Source organism: Protomyctophum parallelum (genome assembly GCF_964188405.1).
Source record: "Protomyctophum parallelum genome assembly, chromosome: 7".
Classification (NCBI taxonomy): Eukaryota; Metazoa; Chordata; class Actinopteri; order Myctophiformes; family Myctophidae; genus Protomyctophum; species Protomyctophum parallelum.
In genome coordinates, this window is record NC_139705.1 from 27,454,170 (window position 1) to 27,479,841 (window position 25,672).

A 25,672-nucleotide genomic window follows, 5' to 3' on the forward strand; every position below is an offset into this window, starting at 1 on the left:
CAAATGGTAACTGTCATTTCTCAACTGTTTTGGACGGCGGTGGGCTCTTTGGAATTGTGTCACCCCCCCAGGTCTCAAGGTTTTGGAGGTTCGGGGACCCCCCGGGACCCCCCAGGGACCCCCAAATGGTAACTCTGTCATTTCTCAACCGTTTTGGACGGCTCGTTGTTATTGTGTCGCCCCCCTGGGGGCGTCTTTGGGGGTCTCAAGGTTCAGGGACCCCCCAGGGACCCCCAAATGGTAACTCTGTAATTTCTCAAAGTGTGTGAGAGAGAGAGCTATAGTAAGAAGAATATGCAGATGAATATAAATGGTTACCATGTGGAAGTCCCCAGGGGTCCACAAACCTCCAAAATGCGCCCAGAGAGGCAACACGATTCCAACGAGCCCACCCCCGTCCAAAACGGTTGAGAAATGACAGAATTACCATTTGGGGGTCCCGGGGGGTCCCCAAACCTACAAAACCCTGAGAACGCCCCCAGGGGGGCAACACGATTCCAACAAGCCCACCCCTGTCCAAAATGGTTGAGAAATGACAGAGTTACCATTTGGGGGTCCCTGGGGGGTCCCGGGGGGTCCCCGAACCTCCAAAACCCTGAGAACGCCCCCAGGGGGGCGACACGATTCCAACGAGCCCACCGCCGTCCAAAACGGTTGAGAAATGACAGAGTTACCATTTGGGGGTCCCTGGGTGGTCCCAGGGGGGTCCCTGAACCTTGAGACCCCCAAAGACGCCCCCAGGGGGGCGACACAATCACAATGAGCCCACCCCCGTCAAAAACGGTTGAGAAATGACAGAGTTACCATTTGGGGGTCCCGGGGGGTCCCTCGGGGTCCCTGAACCTTGAGCCCCCTAAAGACGCCCCCAGGGGGGCGACACGATTCCAACGAGCCCACCCCCGTCAAAAACGGTTGAGAAATGACAGAGTTACCATTTGGGGGTCCCTGGGGGGTCCCTGGGGGTCCCTGGGGGTCCCTGAACCTTGAGACCCACAAAGACGCCCCCAGGGGGGCGACACGATTCCAACGAGCCCACCCCCGTCCAAAACAGTTGAGAAATGACAGAGTTACCATTTGGGGGTCCCTGGGGGGTCCCGGGGGGTCCCTCGGGGTCCCTGAACCTTGAGCCCCCTAAAGACGCCCCCAGGGGGGCGACACGATTCCAACGAGCCCACCCCCGTCCAAAACATTTGAGAAATGACAGAGTTACCATTTGGGGGTCCCTGGGGGGTCCCTGGGGGTCCCTGAACCTTGAGACCCACAAAGACGCCCCCAGGGGGGCGACACAATCACAACAAGCCCACCCCCGTCAAAAACGGTTGAGAAATGACAGAGTTACCATTTGGGGGTCCCTGGGGGGTCCCAGGGGGTCCCTGGGGGTCCCTGAACCTTGAGCCCCCCAAAGACGCCCCCAGGGGGGCGACACGATTCCAACGAGCCCACCCCCGTCCAAAACAGTTGAGATTTGCACCCTAAGCAAGGGTTTAAGACAGTGGCCAATGGAGAGGTGTCTTACATCTTTTCAGCGTAGGACCCGCCTTCTGAACTTTCACCCCTCACACAAATAATCCAAGAGAGAGAAAAAAAAATCGAGACCAAAGACATAGGTTTTGAGAGAGAGAAAAAAAATCGAGACCAAAGACATAGGTTTTGAGAGAGAAGGCGTTTTGCAATGAGAAAAAAATAACTTTCATTCGCAAACGAAGGAAAAAAAACATTAAAAACATTTTATTTAGCACAACACATATTATTATTACCCAAACATTTAGTAAGTATTTTGTTTTATGTAGTTTAATTTTTAATTTTTAATTAAAAATAATAATAATAATAAAAAAAAATAAGTTTTGTTCTCAATTATTTTTTCTTTTCTTTCAAATCTTATTTTTTTTTGCTTGCAAATATATTTTTTGATTGCGTTTTTAATTTGTTTGAATTAAAAATAGTTTTTTGTTCTGTTTAGATTTTTTCTCTCTCAAATGTTTTTCTTTTGTTTGGTTAATTTTTCTTTTGTTTGGTTAATAAAGAGACAAATGTAACTCCATACACAGTTGGTGATACAAAATTGTCAAGACGGCCACCAGTTATATGACTGCAACTGGCGGTCATCTTGGAAATGTAGGAATTCTACGTGGCCCGAGGTCGATTATCAATTAGGGTCATATGAAGGTAATCTGTGCCAATTCAATGTCATGCTTAAATCACCAACTGAACTGTCATGTCAATTTCCCGCAGGACTATTTTCAGTATTTTGTCATAATGTGCCCTGTGCATTTTTTTAAATTTGTATTAGGCAAACAAAAATGTATTCTTTATTCATATGTTCCAATGTTCAACAGCAAAAACACAATTAAATCGTTAATCACAATAATTTGTGTGACAATTAATGGTCAACTTAAATTTGTTATCTTGACAGCTCTAGTGGCAACACCCTAGGGGGGGGGGTGTACATATGTTCCCCAGGTTCTACAGTATGTTATCCCACCCTGCGAAAAAGATTATTTGTTCCCCACTTACAACAATAAACCTAACCCTAACCCCTAATCGCCCTAAACCTAAGGTAAGTGAGGAACATAAACTGTGGAACATCGGGCGCGTTCGGAAATGCGCCCTGAACGCACTGGTGGGCTCTCTTGTCGTTCGTTTATTCAGTGCGTTGTCGTTCGAAAATCCAGTGCGCTGCGCACCGCGTGTGCCGAGTGCACGCACTGAGCAACCCTACCCTCAGGGTAGGGTTGCTCAGTGTGAATGGTGTGTTGTAACTGGTCGTTCGTAAATAAGGCACACTGAACGCACTCTGTGACGTCACCGCCCACCACACTCAACAAACTGACCACATTCCCGGTGCGCATAGCCGAACGCGCCCCTCATCAGTGCCCATACCCGAGGCGGGGTTGGCGAACTTTGCGAAAAGGCCTTTCTGTGTGGAGTTTGCATGTTCTCCCCATGTGTCTCCTGCGTGATTTCTTTCTACGTCCGAGACATGGTAACACCCCGCCTGCATCTGATTGATACACTGACACGAAACGCCCAAAAACGTCACATCCGTTTTTTTACCCTGGGCAGAATTTTCTATGGCTGCCAATGCAACTTTTTCCAATCCTTAATCACATACGGACAAACATCTATGCCGATAATATCTAACTTGCGGAGATAGCGTGCCTTGTCCACGGGCAACAGATCTTTCAACGTATGGCATTGCAAATACGTTTGATAATCGCTACTCTGCGCAATATTGTTTTGGAAATGCCGCAAATTGCATTGCAGTGAACGAGAGCAAATCACAACTTACCCTGGGGGTGGTGACTCCGTCCTGAATACGCGTTTTCGTGTCAGTGTATTGGCCTACCGACACTGCCCGTCTTGCCTGTCCTCCATGCAAGGGTACTCCGTGGTGGGAAATAATACAAGAGAATGGCAACACGCGACAGTAACTTGTAACTTTAATTTTTGTAGAAGAGCTCCCGACCGGATCATACAGACTTTTGAAACAGAGACCAGGCTTTCCTCCGAGGTGGTGGAAAGCCTGGTGAGCCGTGGTTACATGCTGGATAGTCTGCCGCAAGGTTTTCTTTTTGCAGATAAGTAAGCATGGGATCATTGGGATGGGACCGAGGCTACGAGGTTACTCCGTGCAGGTGGGAAATAAATAAATATCTTTTTAGTATTAGTTTACTAAAATTAGATTAGTACACGATAATCAACACTATCAACACTAACACTTTATTTTAGAACACAGCCAAATCAAATCATAGTTGTTCAATCAATTATTCAATCAAAGCAAACGGCACAAACAATATGTTTGCCTCTTTTACAAAAATTAAAGTTACAAGTTACTGTCGCGTGTTGCCATTCTCTTGTACTTTTATTTCCCACCACGGAGTAGCCTTGCATCTCTGAGGACAGGCAAGACGGGCAGTGTCGGTAGGCCAATCAGAGGCAGGCGGGGCGTTACCATGTCTATGCTCGGACGTAGAAAGAAACCATGCGTGTCCCCTAGGGTAGGTAGTAGGTGCCCTCACAAAAAACATGCAGTAATCCTGGTCTCTAAACTACCTCCCCCTTGTCAGCCGGGGCGCCTGAGGGAGGGGAAAGGAACTGGTCGGAATAACTTGTTCCTTCCACACGCTACGTCCGGCTGGGGAAACTCCCCCGTCAGGTGAAAAGAAGCAGCTTAGATTCCTCATGCATAGAACGAAGCATGAGGTCAGTCTGCTGCCCCCCCCAGGTTGGCAGACGAAGTGTAGCGCCCAGGATTACATTCGAAAATTGACACTGGGTGAAAAGATGGGTTGCAAAATCGTGGGATAAAATGTTAGAGAGAAAGAACTATAGGAATGACATTTTGATTAATGTGTCATCCATGTAAAAAACATAAGCGATACTCCAAACATAATATGCATTATAGATAATTAAAAAACAAAACAAAAAAAACATGTAGGCCTAGTGGGTAAACGTTCTCAGCAAGAGACATTTTCCATTAATAGAAGAATAACACACAATTAGCCCTTTGCTAATTGCCAAACCTACTCTGCGATGGCTATCTGTCCTTTTCAGTCATTGAGATGCATGTTAAATGCCGGGATTTCTCCATAAAATAATCGTCATTTCAGTAGGAAGAGCTTCAAAATATCTTCTAAATCTAGTCAACTGGACAAATGTGCATGACATTATTTCAATAAACTGGAAATACAAGGAAATTGAGGGACTCAATCAACTCCAACAGGACTTTTCATGTAAGGCATGGTAAAGGCCTATTCATAGTCTGGTTTTTCGGTGGTGTGGTGACCACCGGAGCTGAAATAACGTTGAGCGGTGGTGAGTAAAAACAGACAGAAGGGCTGGAGCGGTGGCGGTGGTTTGCTCTTCACCGCGGCTCGTGACGTCATGTTGTAGTTCGGTGGTCACCTAACCACCGAAAATACAGACTATGTATGAGCCTTAAGACTATGGTGATTAGTATTATTGCTATCACCTGGGTGGGTGAATCGTGTAAGCTGTTAAGCTGTGTATATGTTCAACACAGCCATGCAAAATAACATTGACAGCGTCAGCTATGAGGTGTCGAAAGCTTTCCATCCTTATCAAAGGTTGATAAACTATTTGGATTGGCATTGGCCAATTGCTTTTGGGGTGGGATTTAGCGAAGGGCTAATTATGCTGTTTGAGGAACAACCAAATGGTTTAACTGGCACCAAAAGTGATGTTCCTAAGCTCCATCGCTCCTCGATTACAAAATATTAGTTTAAATGACCCAAAAGAAAAAAGAAAAAAAAGGCTCGTCTACGAAATAAAAACGAAACACGAGAAATCCCCAGTCATTCAGACAGAAAGTCAGTTCCGTTCCAAAAGGAAACCCCAATCATTCAGACAGAAAGTCAGTTCCATTCCATAAAGAATTCCCCAGTCATTCAGACTGAACAAGAAACTCATTTCCGTCCCATGCCGCAGCCCACTCAACATCGCCAACGTCATCAACACTCTGTGTGGTTGAAGACAAAAGCAAAGCACGCTTCCGGGCCAGTACGGAACGCACACTTCTGAATCCGGGGACGCACGTTTCACCCGCAGCATCTTCGACGACCTCGTCGTAGATCCTTTTAAGGGACTTTGACGGGTCTGTTTCGATCGCCCGAGTCATCCTCTGCACAATGGCAGAGGCCGAAATAACATCACTGTCGTCTCCGTGGTTGTGTTCTGGCAGGTGTAAAACGGTGATATCTGGATCGTCTTCGTCCATGTTGAACGCAGAGGTTTGCATGAACACGCCGCAGGTCTTCCTCCAACAGCGCCAGAAGATTTTGGTACCCTTTGTTTTATTTTTTTGGTAGCGGTATCCGTCATGTACCAGAATCCTGCCTCTTCGATTGCCCGGCAGTAGCCTGGCTGTAATCACAATGTTTACACAATCAGAAAAACAATAGCATTAATAATATATGTCAACAATATAAATATATCAACAATATTAAAAAGAAATACTAATATAGGCTGACGACAACAATATTAATATTAAAGGACCACTTTTCAACTTATCTTAATATAATTGGTCCTAATGTTCATGATAAAACAAATTTTCAGTTCAGAAACCCATCTACCCGAGACATCGTTAGGCAGATTATTTTTAGATTAGTATTATCGTGATTACGATGGCTTCCATTATCAAATTGCAACTTTTCAGGAATAGAAAGCCTGCAGTTTCTTTTAGCTTGGATTCCCCATGGATGATTTCACTGGTGGATGGGTTTCTGAACTGCCCACAGCCCTCCTATGAGACACAGAGTAGTAACTGTGCCATTTTATCATGAACGTTAGTGAGGACCAATTATATGAAGGATGGTTGAAAAGTGGTAAAGTGGTCCTTGAAATTTTCCTATGGAATTAATTGAATATGAAGGACCCCAATGGAAAAAAGCAATAGGCGTTCTTGGGGTTATAAATCCTCTTAGCAGACCTTGTATTGAACTGTACTTTCCTATGCTTCTTTCAGTGCAAACTGTTAAAAGTATTCAATCAATCATTCAATCAGGTGAACTCTAGGCCTGTAAACATGATTGAAACAAATAGCCTAGAAGAGTGGTTTTCAACCCTTTTCCTTACAAGGCCCATTATTTATTCTGCATTTGAGCCACGGACCATCATTTGATGACATTTAGACCCAAAACATAGAATACATTGTTGTTGAATAAGATTTTGTCCACACTTCCATGCTCTCATTAGAAGAGATAACAGGCAAACATAACAGCTCTTATACATTCTCAAATTGTGTAGACTTTTTAAGTAATTAAGTAATGCCGTTTTTAACAATAAATTAAACCAATTTGGTTTATTTGTACACTCTCAAGAGTTAAAGATTTAATTTGGTCCATTTGGTTACCGACTCCATCATTTAGCTGGGGACCACCTGGAACCCTCTCAAGGACCACTGGTTGAAAACCACTGGCCTAGAAGATAGTCCATTCATTATTATTATATTATTATATACCTTACCCGTTGTGAATATATGAACACCAAATTATGTACGGTGTGGGTAATGCAATGTAATAGATCACATTACTGATTGGGAGGGAATTGTCCTGTCTCGCTATAGCGCATGTAGGTTACGATTTCGCAAACATAGCGGATTTATCCCCCAAAAAGCATGTTTTTTTTGAACATTTAAAGATTCTGCATTTTCGGCGCCCCCTATGGATGAAAATGGAATTGCTTTGGGCTCTCTGTTGATTAATTAAACCACCCTCAACATGTGAATGAAATGTGGGGTGGATTGGACATTCCGTTGGTAATTTGCGTAATTTTTTGTCAAACAGGCCTCCGATTTGTGAGATTTGCACAAAAGCTGTAGGTGGAAGATATAAATAGTGTGTTTTGAAAATGGCGGAAAGTGCAAATGGGCGCAGTCTATATGGGGAGATGCGCCATGACCCAAGGAATCCAGGGCAAGTGAAGTTTTGATTTTCCGACCTATACGGTTCAAGAGTTATAAGGCAAAATGTAATGTGGGCTGTTATAGCGCCACCATGAGGCCGACTGATGTAATTATTCATTACATTCATTTTAAGAATTATTATGAACCTCCACTCCAAGTGTTGTAACAAATTTGTTGAAAAAGGGCTTCGTTAAGAGTCAAAAGACTACCTCCGTAATATTATGGTCAATGCCGGAGCGATTGGTGCAGGCAGTGAGGAGCTACGACAGTGTTTCAGAAATTCATTCACTCACTCAGACATTGAGTGAATTATAGTATTATGATGATGATTGTTGTTGTTAATATTATTGTTAAACACTTCTAATGCCCAGGACGTCCACACACGTCTTATCAAAAAAAACTAAGGACGTGTGGGGACATCAACGCATTGACTGCCAAGTACGACATAGCTCGTCTTTTAATGTTTTATTGCGACCATAGGTCGCAGATTACTATGTAAACTTGCAAAACCTGTCCGTCCGTCACTCATATTTGGTTGTCATTCCATCACGCCATGTGACATCACGCCTTGTGACATCACGACTCATGACACGTCACACCACCATATATAGACGGCAGTTCATTGCGCCTCGTGACATCACGCCTTGTTACACCACCAAATATGGCCGTCAGTTCATCACACCTCGTGACACGCTCCATATATAAAGATCACAACACTGACCACATCAAACCCTGGATAGCTATACATGGAGAACACTGGATCATCACCTAGATCTGTATATATGGTGCTGACCTGTTCTGACAATCCATGAGTTGATCCCTCCCCACCCGTCCTTCCTCTTCGATGTCTCCCTTCTGACTGGTATCTGTCCATTCAAATTCTAGACGGGCCCACCCCAAAGTTATTAGTGCAGAAGCGCCCGGCAATCGGCGAAAACGAAAGTTAAACGAACTTTAAGGCCTGGCCATACCTGGCCATCAAACCCTGTATACACAAGACACTGCCCCCGCTGCCACGCTTAGTTCTCCATATATGGAGCTGACCTGTTCTTACATTCCATATGTTGATCTGACCTCATCAAACCCTGTACACTCAAGACACGCTCCATATAATTTATGGCCAGACCATAGACTGTAAAAAATATGGACAAAGCGTTCCCCGGGTCTAACATGGACGTAAAATGAAGCCTGTAATTCTATGGCAATTCCTGATGTAAATCGCCATATTTCTAGATCCGTTTTGGCCCAGCTGGCCATTGGCTGGCTCCGTTTTGGCCCAGCTGGCCATTGGCTGGCCCAGACACGAGGCGGGACTTCCCCCCTTCTTCTCCGTTGGTTTTTATTTTGACTCGAGTGGGAGGGGAATCCCGATCATAGACTGTAACGGTAGCCACGCCCCTCAGAACATACGTGACTTTATGGTCATTTTTTAAATTAATGGGACCATCATTTTCCAAAAAGAATATTATGACATTAGAAATGAGACTTTAAACTAGTGACTGGAAGCAGAAAGTATTCATGACCATGTTTATTAAGGTAATACAGTCTAGGTGAAGTTGGGCCCAAATACATGGACTTCTATGGGGCTATGGGTTTTTCTGGGTCCAATGACAGCGCCACAACAGGCCATTATATGAATCGCAATTTCCTTATAGGCTTCACAAAATATCTGTCTGACTGCCCCCCTGGGCCAGACCTCATAAAATCCTGTACACTCAAGACACTGCCCCCCTTAGATCTCCAAATCTATGTTAGCCTGGGCTGAAGTATTGTTACTGCCATTTAGCCATGTATGTGTTAAGGCCATATATGGAGCTGACCTGTTCTGACATTCCATATGTTGATCTGACCTCACCAAACCCTGTACACTCAAGACACGCTCCATATATGGCCAGTACAGAATTTATTCCATATCATGTTGATCTGACCCCCCTTGACAAAGCTCCAGCGCTCCCCCAGCAGTCTGCCGTCACCCAGGTGGATGCATGCGCGTGACGTCACTTCTCCAGTCTTACTGGTATTGATTCAGTTTGAGATTGCGCTATATTACTGTCTATTACAGCAACATCATCAACACTCTGTGAGGTTGGAACGCACGCTGCTGTACAACTGTACAACTCTGGACCTGGACAACTGACACCTGGACAACTGACACCTGGACAACTGGGCACCTGGACGAGTGGGCACTGGGCAACACGGCCCGAACTCTAGATGTTCGGCCAGCTTCACTGCCCGAACCTCGAGTGACCCTAATTGATAATCAACCTCGGGCCACGCAGAATTCCAACATTTTCAAGATGGCCCGCCAGTTTTCTAATTGGCTGCAACTGGACCTATATGTTTTGGACAATATCACTTTGCTGGGACTGAAAAACTTAGATTTTCCCCAATTTTTTATATATATATAAACAACATGAAAAGACAAAGCAAAGAGAAAGTAGACTGTCTCTCATACATGATCCTCCAAAAATAATATGCATTTCCCTCGCCCCGCACGATTATGAAATTATGACCGATATCAGATCTCCGATTATTTGCAGGGTCATATCTGCCGATACCGAGGCCCTATATGGGCTTGGCCCAAAGCCAATTAATAAAGTATTCAATCAATCAATAAATAGCATATACCCTTTTCCAAGGGTCTGTTTTCACAACTACTGAATGAGTAGAGAAATTAAATGTAGAAGTTTTAATTTTCATTATTGTTTGCTGATGTAAACCGATTAAATAATCTGTATTACTTTGAGACCATTCCGATACCATTTTTATGGCCAATATGGCCAATTCCGTTTATGCTACAGATTAATCGTGCATCTTTAATTATAGATAATAAAAAGAATACAAAAAAAACTGCCTTGTTTTTGTTATATTTTTACTTGGAACAAAATACCTTCAAAAGATAAATCAACAGAACAGTAGTGGGTAGTTGTTCTGAGCAGGAGACATTTCCCATTAACACCCCGAACGCCCCAGCGATTTGCAGCTTCAGAGCCTATATTTCAATGTTGTTCCACGCCATTGTGGAAGTAGCTAGATGTAGCCAAACCACCCCAGAGGGGATCAACAACAACGGGAAGTATGATTACTTCTAACGTGACGGGCTGTCAAAAACACAATCTTTAGTTAGAATTGGAAGCATTGACTTAGATGAAGAGTTATTCACGTTTTAAGATCTTTCCACTAAAATGGAGGGGGACAACTTTGGATGACGTCCCAACCGGAATCGACCAATCGACGCTCCCAGCCTGTAGAGCGGTGCGCTCTGTTGATATGGTGCTAATGTTCCGTCTTTTGATTAATCTCCGTCCTTTTGCCGCTCGGACAGAAAAAGAACGAGAATCTTGACACAATTATGCTGTTTGAGGAACAACAAAATGGTTTCTTTGACACCAGTAATGTTGTTCCTAAGCTCCATCGCCCCTCGATTACAAAATATTATTTGAGTTTAAATGACCCAAAAGAAGAAAGAAAAGGCTCGTCTACGATTTGCAACACATTCAGACAGAAAGTCAGTTCCGTCCCATAAAGAATTCCCCAGTCATTCAGACTGAACAAGAAACTCAGTTCCATTCCATAAAGAATTCCCCAGTCATTCAGACTGAACAAGAAACTCAGTTCCGTCCCATGCCGCAGCCCACTCAACAACTCCAACGTCATCAACACTCTGTGTGGTTGAAGACAAAAGCAAAGCACGCTTCCGGGCCAGTACGGAACGCACGCTTCTGTATCCGGGGATGTACGTTTCACTCGCAGCATCTCCGACGACCTCGTCATAGACCCTCTTAAGGGACTTTGTCGGGTCCGTTTCGATCGCCCGAGTCATCCTCTGCACAATGTCAGAGGCCGAAATAATATCGCCATCATTTCCGTGGTTGTGTTCTGGCACGTGTAAAATGGTGATATCTGGATCGTCTTCTTCCATGTTGAACGCAGAGGTTTGCATGAAGACAGCGCAGGTCTTCCTCCAACAGCGCCAGAAGATTTTGGTACCTCTTGTTAAATTTCTTTGGTAGCGGTATCCGTCATGTACCAGAATCCTGCCTCTCCCTTTGCCCGGCTGTAGCCTGGCTGTAATCACAATCATTAATCAGAATAATAATAGCATTAATAACAATATCAACAATAATAAAATATTACTAATATAGGCTAACAACAATAATAATAATTAAAGCTGCAAGCAGCAATGACCGGGCCCTCACACATCTGTGCACGTTACGGGCAAATGTCAACCAATCAGAACTGGGAGCAGCACTAAGTAACTGTAATTAAGGACAAGGACTTTCAACTGAGCCCAATGGGGCGACTCAAAACTCTCTACAACAAACTGTTCAAAGGTTATGGCAAATGATGGAAGCTATGACATCGACCAACCGGAAGAGGACTTACAATCGAATCAAGTGATGTTTCTCAAAAGTCTGTACGACTGTTGAAAAGTTATGGGACAAAATAGGAACTATCAAATATCAACCAATTAGAAGAGGGGCGAGGCTAAGGTACACCAATGAAGGTCAATGACTTTGAATCAAGTCCAATAACACCACCCACTAGTCTGTATGATAAACCGTTGAAAGGTTATAGGAAAAAATAGGAACTATCAAATATCGACCAATCAGAAGAGGGGGCAGAGCTAAGTTACACCAATGAAGGTCAAGGACTCTGAACCAAGTTCAATGACACCACCACCCAAAGTCTGTACAACAAGAAGTTCAATACTTAAATAAAAATCAAAAACATGATCTTGTAGATGTGCTATTTTAACCCATTCTGACCTGAGATCAGATTCATACGAGGTTTCCACTGGACACACACTGGTCTGATTAACCCATTCTGACCCGAGATCAGATTCTAAAAATGTCAGTCGTTCTTCGATTTTTCAAAAATAGCAGACCTACAAGCTCGTATCGCGCCACTCGGTGGCGCGATATGAGCTTGTAGATCTGCTAGTGCAGTGAGTGCACACACTGGGAAATGGGAACAATTACAAACAACACAGGTCAACGTGTCATGACAGTGATTATTAGCTGCTACCAAGTGGTAAGTGGACATATAGGATCAGGCCGAATAATTGACAAGACTGATTGGAAGGCTGCGATGCAATGCAATATTACTACTACTACTATTTTTTTTACTACTAACATTTTTTTTAGGCTCCTGGAGGCTTGAGGCCCGTTTCAATTGAAACAATTGAAACATATATAAGGACACCACTGCTTCCTGTTAGGTTTAGGTCATGGCGACATGATACAGGTGTGTTCCGATTTGCATGTAGATGAAACGTATTGTGGGGCTTCAAGCACAAACCTTTGTATGGGCCGCAATTGAGCCATTAGGCCACGCTATCTTTTGAGACAATTAAAATTGTGATGTCTGCTTCACAACTTTTAGTATGTTTGGCGCCCTCAAAAACGCGATTCATTTCGGATAAGATACATTTATTTTATTTGTTTCAATCAAGTACAGGTCTAGAGTTGGCCTATACTGATTGATTGATTGATTGAATATTTTTACAGTTTGCATAAAAGTACAGTTCAATACAAGGTCTGCTAAGAGGATTTAAAACCCAAGAAAGCCTATGTTGTTTTTTCCATTGGGGTCCTTCATATTAAATTCATAGGAACATTTAAAATATGCTTTCATTCACCTTTCACCAATCCTGTGTAGGCGTGAGGGCCAGCGGCCCGAACTCTAGTCTTAGATCTTCTAGTCCTCTTTAAGGGCTTCGCCGTCTGGTCCGTTTCCATCGCCTGAGTCATCCTGTGTAAAATGGCAGTGGTCGCAATGACATCGCCATCGTTTTCGTGGTTGTGTTCTGGCACGTGTAAAATGGTGATATCTGGATCGTCTTCGTCCATGTTGAACGCGGAGGTTTGCATGAAGACGCCGCAGGTCTTCCTCCAACAGCGCCAGAAGATCTTGGTACCCCTCGTTTTATTTCTTTGGTAGCGGTATCCGTCATGTACCAGAATCCTGCCTCTTCGTTGGCCCGGCTGTAGCCTGGCTGTAATCACAATCATTAATCAGAATAATAATAGCATTAATAACAATAAATAATAATATTGACAATAATATTGAATGGAGTATCTGCTAGGGTATTTGTTTCAATCAAGTTGACAGGGCCAAGAGTTGGCCAAGGGCCAAGAGTTGGCCTATTGAGTGATTGAATACTTTTAACAGTTTGCAGAAAGAAGCACAGTAAAGTACAGTTCAATACAAGGTCTGCTAAGAGGATTTATAACCCAAGAAAACCTATGGCTTGTTGTTTCCATTGAGGTCCTTCATATTCAATTCATCAGGCACATTTAATGACATACAAATATGCAGTACTATACAAAAACATATTGACCCGATATTCATTGATTGCATGATTCAATACTTTAACCCATTGGTTCCCAACCTTTTAATATTGAAGTACCACCTAAGAAAAGATTTGGCTCTCCATGTATTTATTTATTTAGCTAAAATATAGGAGCATATATCTGCCCTTTTTGTTCCATTCCTATGCCAATGACAAAACTGTCTAATTACTAATCAGCACAACTGGTGATATTTCTAATGTGATTAATCCATTCTCAAATCTAATAACGGCTAGCTGCGCTGTAATGCCCATTTCAGCACGGCTGGATAGCCTATTTCAACCAATTGCTTTGTCAGAATAACTACCCATAGTGGGGACCACATGTAATTCCGATGGAGCATTAGTCCGACATGCGGACTAGCGTCTGCTCCCGTGCTTGCGGTTATGGTTAGGTTAGGGATGAGGTGGGTTGTCGTTTGTCGGACCTATGACTAGTCTGAACAACGTACTGCACCCACTGTAGTAATATAAATATTTCATTCCACTTTTCTATACACAGGTTTAATGTTTGTCTTTAGTTCAAAGTTTGTTTAGTAAACGCATTGACAATGAAGGGAAAATTACGTCATAATGTGTCGTTTACGTCATATTGTCTCTTTATTGTTAATGGCGTTTAATGTTTGTGTTGGCACCGTTGGTTTTACATCACCATTACATCACCTAATCCAGTGTTTCCCAACCTTTTTTGTCCCAGGGCACACTTTTCATGACTTAAAAATCTCGGGGAACACCTAGATATACGGGGGGGGGGGGGGGGGGTGTATATATATTAAATATATAGTAAAACATCTTTGATACCAAACACATTATACTTTTGACAGAGTAAAACTTCTTTGAACCCAATATACTTTTAAAAACACATGACAGCACTCAAATAACTGTAAAGAGAAAGAAAAGGACAGAAACAGTGCCTCAGTTTCATCAATTTATTTTTGAAAACTCATTTACAAAATATAGCACACACATATATATATATATTGCCACAATACAATGGTCTTAAACTTGAGCACTTTTGTACAAAAAATTAAATCGTAAAACAATTGAGAAAAAAAGAAAAGAAAATATGTTTGGCAAGTTCTGTCTTAGTGTGAACCTTGAGCTTGTTTTCCTGAACAAAGAGTTTTTATCCTGGCTGAGACGCTGGACAAACTGACACGGAGCTCCTCATCAACTGCTCTCAGTCTCTCTCTGCGTTTGTTTTTTATGCAAGTCAGGCTTGAAAAACTAAGCTCACACAGGTAGGTTGTGGAAAAGGGGCGCAGCACTGCCATTGCGCTGTCTGTGATGGCTGGATATTCTTTGCCGATAGCCGACCAAAACCTGTCCAGGCTTAGCTCCTTGAATTTATTTTTCCATTCGTAGTCCGCCCGTATGTCCAATAACTGCTCTCGATCCAGCATTGGGCTGTTCACGTTTGCCACGTTCAATGGGTCACGGACCCAGTCAAAGTCTTCAGCGTTAACTGGGGGGAAATAAATTGCAAATTTGTCCTCGAGAGTTTCCAGATGCTCAGAAATGACCCCACACAATTCACGATTGTCTTTGTATCCAGCGTTGCTGCAAGGAAACATGTCTAGCTTTCCCTTGCCTGCAGCCTGCCGCCAGATGGCGAGTTTCTCCCGAAATGCGTTCAGTTTTGCCGTGCTTGTAAGAATATTCTCATTTCGCCCTTGCATTTTCCTGTTGATTGATTGATTGATTGAAATATTTATTAACAGTTTGTAGAATTTACAGTACATTTTAAGCACAAACTCAATACAAAGACTGTCAACTGTGAGAGTGGACGACCCAATTAAGCATTACACTTGTTTACAACAGGGTCCACATTGTTCAATTCATCAAAACATTTAAAGACATACAGACATTTAGAGACATACAAATAGACATTTCTATGTAGCTAAAGTACAGAACAGGAATTCATCATATGGGAAGCAAAAAAGGGAAAAGATACAATGTGTGGTTTGATTGATTGATTGATTGAAATATTTATTAACAGTTTGTAGAATTTACAGTACATTTTAAGCACAAACTCAATACAAAGACTGTCAACTGTGAGTGGACGACCCAATTAAGCATTACACTTGTTTACAACAGGGTCCACATTGTTCAATTCATCAAAACATTTAAGACATACAACCATTTAGAGACATACAAATAGACATTTCTATGTAGCTAAAGAACAGAACAGGAATTCATCATATGGGAAGCAAAAAAGGGAAAATATACAAGCACTGGGAAAATATACAATATACAGTGAGAAATGGGGTGGGGTTCAGTTCATTCAGATGGATAAAAATATCCGCCATGTATGCTAGCACGCACACACACACACACACACACACACACACACACACACACACACACACACACACACACACACACACACACACACACACACACACACACACACACACACACACACACACACACACACACACACACACACACACACACACACACACACACTGCATTTATTGTAGATAGGAACATTTAATGACATACAAATACAGTACTATAATGCGAAAACATCACAAGTAAATGCTCTGCACATTCCTACGACTGTTGGTTGAGCGTTCATTATAGGTTGTGATTAGTGTTAATTTAGTGTTAATTCTTTCAGATTTTTTTTATTTAGTCTTAGTCTTTTGAATAACACACGATTTAGACTTAGTCATCTGGAAAAACCTTAGTCTTTTAGTCTTAGTTAACAAAATTAACACTGGTTGTTTAAAGGTCTGGTGCAATCAGGGCTCCAGCATGTGACCTACTGTATGAGGTCGCATATGCTACAGTACTTAATTTCTTAAGGTGCAAGTTAAAATATAACGAGGTCGCACCGGTGCTACTAATTGCTTTCACTCCCAACCTCAACCATAAGGCACGGGCATTAGTGCAATAATAAAATATTACTTTCTTCTGGCTCATTCTCTGCCGAGTCTCGCGCCCCTCTCTCTCTCTCTCTGCCTGAGTGCCTGTCTAGCTTGTTATTTTGCATCGAGTAGCGCTGTGTGCAGGGCAAGCTTGTATACATGATCGACTCAGCCAACAAAATCTCCCACGTGAAACCTGGGGGTGCCTGCTTTTGGTTAGACATACCATTGGTCCGATATCTCAAACCCTCACCCTAAAGGCCTATTCATAGTCTGGAGTTTCGGTGGTGAGCTGACCACCGCAAAATAACATTGAGAGGTGGTGAGTAAAAACAGAGAGAAGGCCTGGAGCGGTGGCAGTGGTTTGCTCTTCACCGCGGCTCGTGACGTTGTAGTTCGGTGGTCACCAGCTAAACACAGAAAATCCAGACTATGTATGAGCCTTTACCCTAACCTCCCACGGGGCAGCACACCTAAACCTAACCTTAACGCACCCCTCACCAACCTTAATCCGGTCGTTTTAACGCACCCCTTAATCCCTTCAAAGGTATTCACACTTTAAGCATTACCTCCAGTAACCTTACCTCAGAGGTGACTAGATTAAGCCAGACTAAATCTAAATTTAAGATTGAGAAACTTTGAGTGCTTCTAGTAAGACTAAATCTTAATTGCCCAGACTCTTCTTCAACAAAGATGGCGAAAGCAAAAATTCTTTGTTCTGTACTTATACATACAATAGTATGGTACAAAACACTGAAGTCCTTAAACCAGAAACCTAACCACCCACAAGGCAGCACACCTAAACCTAACCTTAACCCTCTCCCAACCCTTAACGCACCCCTCACCAACCTTAATCCGGTCTTCTTAACGCACCCCTCACCAACCTTTGTTGGGTTATATTCTTCGTCGTACGACGTGTTGCATGCTGAAAATAGCAGATTTACAAGCTCACAACGCGTCGCCTCCACCACACGGTGTGAGCTTGTAGATCAGCTATTTTCAGCACATGGAAATATGCAGGCTGAGACGTTCAGAAACTTTTCCCTTCACAATAAAAGCACATCAGCTTTCACATGTTGGGGCTTCATTCCATATAAAGACAGAAGTAATTGAAGTAGGCAAGGATTACGAATTATGTGGCATTGCACATTGCAAAAGGATGCAGGAAGAGTAAGCACGTAAACATTGTGGGCACCTCAGTGTTAAATATCCTTATTGGCAATGTAGAGGTTGAACATGTCCATGCAGAAGCCAGGTAAGGGGGGTGTCTCATTTCTGTTTCATATTGCCAAATGAAAATAACGATGCACTATAGGTTAATTATAATAACTTCCATGCCATCATGCAGGTACTGTAGCTTATAAAAACACACATAATAACCTGTGTGTGTGTGTGTGTGTGTGTGTGTGTGTGTGTGTGTGTGTGTGTGTGTGTGTATGTGTGTGTGTGTGTGTGTGTGTGTGTGTGTGTGTGTGTGTGTGTGTGTGTGTGTGTGTGTGTGTGTGTGTGTGAGAGAGATAAAATATAAATATTCCATGTTGTGTGCTTAATTTAAGGCGTTTATGCTTCAGCCTGAGCCAAGAAAACCTTTGATAGCCTTGGTGATAAGGTCATGTAATACCACCCTATACAAATAAAAAGATGGTGCTACCTAATTTGTGGTGGCGCAGGTGCCATCTCTATTAATATACTCTAGGGCGTGCCAGATCAAATTCAGCCGTGACATTTATTAACGTGAGAACGAAATTAAGGAAGGATCAGCTGTTTGCGATCACTTTATAAATGCCGTGGAGACGTGGGTGTACTACGAAACCTGCACTCGAATTTGTGGCAGATTTTACACTCGATTGATAAATGAGGGCCATAGTGCTCAGACCCAGCCAGCCAGCAAGCCACACACATAGCTCCGTAAGGGAGTGGTCAGTGGTTGCACCACTCAAAAAATCTTCAAAAAACTTTAGAGGCTACTGGAGATTGGAGAACCTGATTTGGACATGATCTGATGCAGGACAATGTCACTATGACACACACACACACACGCACACACACACACACACACACACACACCTTTGTCCCTATAATGTGCACAGGCTACTGGCACCGTTCCACTTCATCATTATCACGCAAAAGACGCCACACACCAGTATGGAAGAGATAGTCACTTACTCACTTGTTGTAACTTGTAGGGATGCCACAAAGTGACCATCAGCCAAATCGAATAGTCGACACCTCTGCCGATTAATAATCGATTCATTGAACCCACCCCCCATATTAATCAATAACAGATAAAACGTATAAGATTTTATATTATGCACATGCCATGGTCACATAACCATTATATGTTGAGTACATGCTTTGATGGTTACAGTTATATAATCAGTTTTGATGAGTAAACCTTTGTGGAGATCTTCTCAGTTCTCATTGTATGCTAGTTACTGCCATTCAGGACGGAAAATGAAATCCATTTGGATTTGGGGAGAAGTAGTTTCATAAGGGGCTGGTATGAAGTACTTGATGAAGAGAACATGTTCAGTTCACTAGTCTACACTCTACTCTACACCTGCCTTCATTTCATCTGATTGTCTGTCTGGCAGGCACTTAACAAGCGATCGTTAACTGTGTCTGTTAGAGAGAGGGGCAGAGAAGAGTGGCTTTGCTCAACTTGATTTATACTTATATTCTCCACTCTGATGGAGGTACATGTTCGATACATCATGCAGCCTTACTTATTAGCCTATATTTTGGCTATATTAAAAAAAAGGCAGGCGGGCCACATAAAATGACATGGCGGGCCACATTTGGCCCGCGGGCCTTGACTTTGACACCCATAAGGTATGCATGGAGATTGTCTGTTTACAAAGTCACAGAGAGATGGGAGGCAAAGCTTGCGACTTATTACCAACCCATGATGTTTTCAGATACATCTTTTAGTGTGCTGATTAAGTTTAAAATGAGTAATACACTGTCTGGATGACATCTTGAATCAGGCGCGGAAAGTTCTTATAACGGTGTAACGGTTTGATAATTAAATGTAACTGTTACTCTTTTTTATATTACGGGATATTGACTGATCTCCTTTAGACACAACTGATTTAAGTAGAATGACAGGATTAGCTTACTAGACAATATACAAACAGCAAACAAACTCATGAGAACACAGCGAAGTGGTGATGAAGTAATGTGGCTCTTTATCCAACCAAATGAAATAATAATAATAATACAGACAGGTATAAACACCCACAAAATCAAATGAATGAGCTGAAAGTTATGAAATCCCGTTTGCACCGAATGTCCGCGATTCGCGCACGCACGCACACACGCACGCACGAACGCCCGCTAAATAGTTTATTAGATAGGTCTGTAAGAAAAGAGTAATTAAAGTCCGCGTCTCGTGCACGCCCGCACGCTCCTATATTGTTCCTTATCGCTCCGTAAATCCACAAGGCTCCAAAACGTCCCAGAAAGAGGGAAAACCGAAATGTCACTCCAAAAAGTTATCCAAAAAGGAAAAGGGATCCCCAGAAGCGATATAAACGTAATTATTCCAAATACAAACAACAACAGTGGATCCTCGCGGGGTGTAAAATAAATATAAACGGTCTCACCCAGTCTTTTCTGTATTGCAGTATAGTGCGCTGCAGTGTGGCCTTAGCTATTTTCCACCTATAGCGTTCGAGCAGAGTCTATTATTTAATAAATAATTAATCAAACTGATCCCGGTCTCTCGTGGACTTCCTGAACCAGAGCCGAAGAGTTTGATCAATCCTCAAGGCAAAATGTTCGGAATTCCCAGAAAATATGTAGCCTAATGTAAATGTAAAATGTCCACGAAAATCTTCATGGGGGCCGAAAGGGGCCCTAGGATTCTTCATGGGGGCCATGGCCCCGTGGCCCCCACAGACTCTACGTCGCTATCCTGAACGGTTTGTCTCTCTCGTTTGGTTCCTCCCGCGGGCCGGCGACCAACGCCTCTTTTGTCGTGCGTCAGACAGCCTCGGACCCGTCAATCAAAACAATCCCCTCAAATCATAACATAGGCTTTCAAAACACCCCTTAAACAATAACAAAATAAAACATCTTAGGGCCTTACCCTTAAAGGATGGCGTTAATTAAGGACCATTATATATATATGTGACATACACTTTTAAATGCCATGAATAAAATAAATCCTTTTCTTAACATGTGTGGCAGCGCTACAACGGCAGTGAGTGTCCTCCCGCCCCGCCCCGCAGTGCAGGAGCGCACTCGCCTATTAGTTTGCATTGCACAGTGCGCCATTTCCGAAGTGCCCATTGTGTCAGTGGGTGCTTCAGCCCTCAAGCACCCCCGGAACTCGACACCTCTGTCTTGAATGATTAAAAGCAGAGTAGTTATGTTTGGAGGAGGATGCAGCAATGGGAATAAAACAGGTGAATTGAATCAAGATTCATTTGACACTCGACACATAATCACACATCACGTTTTCATTCAAAGGAAGTAATTAAAATTTGACTTTTATGGGCTTTTGATATAAAAATACTCAGCTGTTCTGTGTGTTGTGTTCTGTGATGCGCACATGCGTGCGCGTGCGCGTGTTCACGTGGCGTCATTAAAACACTGTGGTACCAGTAAAAAAAAACACCATGACACCACCGAGCATGGGTCCACAAGGAACCAAAGACCTGAGTGCCGAACCGAGCCGGGCCGGAAATATTGACTTTTCCCTATGGCAGGTGTGTGTGTGTGTGTGTGTGTGTGTGTGTGTGTGTGTGTGTGTGTGTGTGTGTGTGTGTGTGTGTGTGTGTGTGTGTGTGTGTGTGTGTCAAATAGGTCTAGGCCTACATCTATTCTAAGTAGCATATACCTGTATAGACATATTATCCTGCTCAGTGCTCATTACTGTGTGGAAATATACAAATCTGCGTGTTTGTGCACAAAATGCATTTTGAGAACCCACACATTTTCTGTGCGGCCCCCAACACACAATCATTCTATAGTTGTGGCCCCCGGCCTAATCTAATTGAATACCCCTGTTCTAAATCATGACAGTTTTCTGATAACTCTATGTTTCTATATCAGTGGTGCTCAAACTATTTCATGTCAAGGACCCCAAAATGATATGTAATTGGCCATTAAAAAATAGCAGATCTACAAGCTCAACCTGCTATTTTTCACTAGCTAAAGTATAACATAATCCTTAAAACACCAAAAGGGGTTCCCATCCAGATTCCAGAATGGGTTAACCGAAAGGACCAGTGAGGACCCTAGCTTAAAAAACGATAGATAGATAGATAGATAGATAGATAGATAGATAGATAGATAGATAGATAGATAGATACTGTAGATAGATAGATAGATAGATAGATAGATAGATAGATAGATAGATAGATAGATAGATAGATAGATAGATAGATAGATAGATAGATAGATAGATAGATAGATAGATAGATAGATAGATAGATAGATAGATACTATAGATAGATAGATAAATAGATAGATAGATAAACACAGCGCGCGCGCAAATACACACACACACAGTCTATATTAATGCAATCATCATGGCGGCCGCCTTGAGCGAGGTGAAACTACACATCAAGGAAAGTCAGATGGTTGGGAGTTTTGTTGTAATTGTCGACGGCTCCGGTAACAACGACGGCGTCGGTGCCGCTAAATGCACATTATGCAACGCTCCGCTCCGCTGCGCTGGGGGGGGGGGGGGGGGCGCTCCTATAGACGAGCAGTCTCATGTCATGGTGAAAATAGGCATAATAAAGCACTATGGCTCCAGTAGTAAAAATATTTAGGACGACCGTTGAGCAGATTCTACTCTATGGTTTCGAGACATGGACACTTTCAAAGAAATTAGAAAAACGGTTGGAGGGCACTTACTTGCCTTCTTATGAGAGCACAAAATCTGTCTTGGAAGAGACACCCATCTACTAATCTAATATACGGCAACCTTCCCCATGTTTCTTCACTAGTCCGATCCAGAAGAACACATTTTGCCGGCCACTGCTACAGAGCTGACAATGAAGTTATATCTTCCCTCCTTCTCTGGACTTTCAGGTTTCAGGAACCAAAAATCAGCCCTGTCTGAAGTGAGTGGTGCAAAAGAAAACTCAGCTTCCCATGATGCACTAACCATGTGAAGCTCAACAGTGCCAACATTCTCACCTGCTGGTACCCTAAACAGACATGCATTCATACATACAAAGGGACAGACATCGCTGGGCATTGGAGTGCTGCACCCTATGGTTGCACCACTCAAACATACACAGGGAAGACACATAATTATTCTAACTACATCTGGGGGTCTATTAGAGTAATGTTAGCTCCATAGACGCATACAAAACAGAAAAAGTAGAAAAATCACAGCACCCCATCTTTAAGGTGATAACACTTGTTTATTTGTATTTGTTTTACCTGGGAGTGTCTCTGACTCTGGAAGAGTGTAGCACATGGTCTTCCTGTGTCGACAATTACTTGACGCCAATGTTGACACAACAGCCTCTTCCTGTTCCTCTTTAATCTGTGGAGGTTCTGGGTCCTCCTGGACCGGACTCATGGGGCTCATCTCCTCATATTCAGATGAAACCTCTTCACAGAGACAGAATTACAGAAAAGAGTACCATCAGCACCACACAACTCAAATTGTAGTTCAGCTACAAGCTTCTCTATGTCTTAAACGCTGTGTAAACATGTGTCTGACACATGAAGCATGAAGTCATTGGCGGCCTTAGGAATCTGTTTCAAGAACAAATATGAGGTCCCCAATCTATGACATAATTATTCTACTGATACAGGCGTATTGATACAAATAGTTTTGACTGTTCAATATCGTGCACAGCCATTACTCGACAATTACACAGCAACACATCTCCTCATCCTGTTGGCCCTTCGCAATAAAGTGTCTTCCCTTTACCTCCCAATGTTGCACATTTTACCCAGGTTATTAACAGGAAATAGGTGTAATTTAACATTGTGGGAGAGAGCAAGGCAACGAGTGAGTGAGAGAGAGAGAGGGCCAAGGGTGGCCGGAGGTTCACTGCCGTCTGGCGGTCAGTCGGAGCTTGGAGGCCCCCTAGCCCCTTTCGGCACCCTCTGCTTCCTTTTCTGAATTTTGGACGGCGGTACCCTAGGGTCCCTTGTAGGTTTTTCCACTCTCCATAGGACGCAGCTTTCATACTGTCTGTTCACGGAGACCCGCGGGGTCGCTTGAGCGTTGATGAGATGTTTCAAAGTTGCATACAACAGCTATAGGAGACAGTGGGGACGAAAAGGCGCTAATCGGAGTTCTCTCTCCTCTCTCTTCCTTGACTTCTCATTGTACCGCCTCCCGAGCGGCGACTGGCTAGCTGCGCGTCCTAGTTACTGCCTCCGATTGGCTGACTGCATACATGCAGGATGTTTACAATGCTGTCCCAATGTACCTTCGTCAGGCAGCCTCTGTAGACATTTTTAAAGCTCAGCTCAAGACCCACCTCTACAACATTGCTTTTAAGTGATCTTTTATTTTTATTTATTCTTTTTATTATTTTTATTACTGCTTGTTTTTTAATGTCGTTGCCTTATTTTATCTGTTCTTATCTTTGTACCACTGCCTTCTCCTGATTTGACACTGCGTTATTGTCCTATTGTCCTAACTGCTTGCCTGTTTTAATACTGTTTTGTTTTGCTTTTGTTTTTATTATCTTCTCTGCTCTGTAAAGCACTTTGAGCTACATTTATGTATGAAAGGTGCTATATAAATAAAGTTTATTATTATTATTGTTGTCTTGGGAGGCGCGACATGGGAAGTGAGGAAGAGAGAATTTCAGAGAAGCCAAAACTTCAAAGAAATATTAAAAATACTTAACGGAAACTCCGATTAGCACTTTTTCGCACACGTTCCCGCTGTCTCCTATAGCTGTTGTATGCAACTTTGAAACATCTCATCAACGCTCAAGCGACCGTGTAGCCCCTATCGGAACCCTACGTAAAGTTTCTGACATTTGGATGACTTTACATAGAGTCCCTATGCATCTATTCCACGCGAAATGGTATACAGACGGGTGACAGCCCTTCGGAAAAGGCCGTGCTGCGGCCTTTTGGTGGTGGTGAGATGTTTCAAAAGAAGCATATATCTGCTATAGGAGACAACGGAAACGTCAGCAAATTTTCATTTAGCGCAGAAGCCGTTAAATATTTTTAATCTTTGTTTGACAGTTTTGGCTCCAGCACCGGGGCTGGCTAGCTGCGCTTCCCTACGTTCCTGCCTCTGATCTGCTCTGTCGCAGCTAGCCAGCTGCGTCCTATGGAGAGTGGAATAACCTACGAGGGTCCCGAAAGGGGCTAGGAGGCCCCCATGAGGGTGGAGGCCCGTTTCAATTGAAACTGGATTGATTGATTGAAATATTTATTAACAGTTTGCAGAATTACAGTACGTTTCAAGCACAAACTCAATACAAAGACTGTTAACTGTGAGTGGACGACCCAATTAAGCATTACACTTGTTTACAACAGGGTCCACCTTGTTCAATTCATCAAAACATTTAGAGCTGTACAAATAGACACTTCTATGTAGTTAAAGAACAGAACAGGAATTCATCATAAAGGAAGCATAGCAAAGGCCTCCTATGAGCATGATGAACCAACCTGCTCTGTATAGTCTGATGTGTGGCTGTAGAATCATTTCCAGTCGTTTGTCTTGTTTCTCCAGCAGAGTTTCTAGTGTCTCCATTTCTCTCTGGAAGAGGTTGTACATGAACTCTCCTACCGCGCTGAGGCGCTCCAACATAAACACTCTGACATTAAGCGTCACACTACAAACATCATCGCCAAGCGGTTTGTCCAAAACACACAATATCTCCTCTCCCACCGAGGTCATGTGTTCATTTATCTTCAGCCGTACAGACTCCATTTCACTCGTTGTACCTCCTTTAGGAGACATTTTCACCAACTGTAATATTCTAATATAATGTGTAAAGCTCTCTGTTCCTACTGCAATATTCTTATGTGCAAGTGCAACGGTAACGGCAAAAATAACAACAACACGCCGCCATTACT

The 25,672-nt window shown here is 43.0% G+C and overlaps 1 protein-coding gene across 3 annotated transcripts; it reads right to left on the reverse strand.

Moving 5' to 3' along the window:
* Positions 1 to 4,947: 4,947 nt before the first annotated feature.
* LOC310861023 (uncharacterized protein) lies at positions 4,948 to 25,672 on the reverse strand. Of its 3 annotated transcripts, none has more exons than XM_083768276.1 (4): positions 25,262 to 25,672; positions 23,051 to 23,224; positions 13,065 to 13,421; positions 4,948 to 5,883 (listed from the first exon to the last, which is right to left on the reverse strand). In XM_083768276.1, the coding sequence occupies exons 1-4, from the start codon at positions 25,554 to 25,556 to the stop codon at positions 5,405 to 5,407; spliced, it is 1,305 nt and encodes a 434-aa protein (XP_083624402.1). In that variant the 5' UTR covers positions 25,557 to 25,672; the 3' UTR covers positions 4,948 to 5,404. The 3 variants fall into 3 exon arrangements, with proteins under 3 accessions (XP_083624402.1, XP_083624403.1, XP_083624401.1); XM_083768277.1 differs by lacking the exon at positions 4,948 to 5,883 and adding an exon at positions 10,340 to 11,487; XM_083768275.1 differs by lacking the exon at positions 4,948 to 5,883 and adding an exon at positions 10,340 to 11,491.

What these genes read in the sequence shown, in the direction of transcription:
- LOC310861023 (XM_083768276.1), bottom strand. Translation starts at nt 25,556, where the DNA reads ATGTCTCCTAAAGGAGGTACAACGAGTGAAATGGAGTCTGTACGGCTG. An exon ending in AGAGTCAGAGACACTCCCAG is followed by an intron (nt 13,422 to 23,050) that starts GTAAAACAAATA and finishes TTGTGATTACAG; the next exon opens with CCAGGCTACAGCCGGGCCAA. An exon ending in CTACACAGGATTGGTGAAAG is followed by an intron (nt 5,884 to 13,064) that starts GTGAATGAAAGC and finishes TTGTGATTACAG; the next exon opens with CCAGGCTACTGCCGGGCAAT.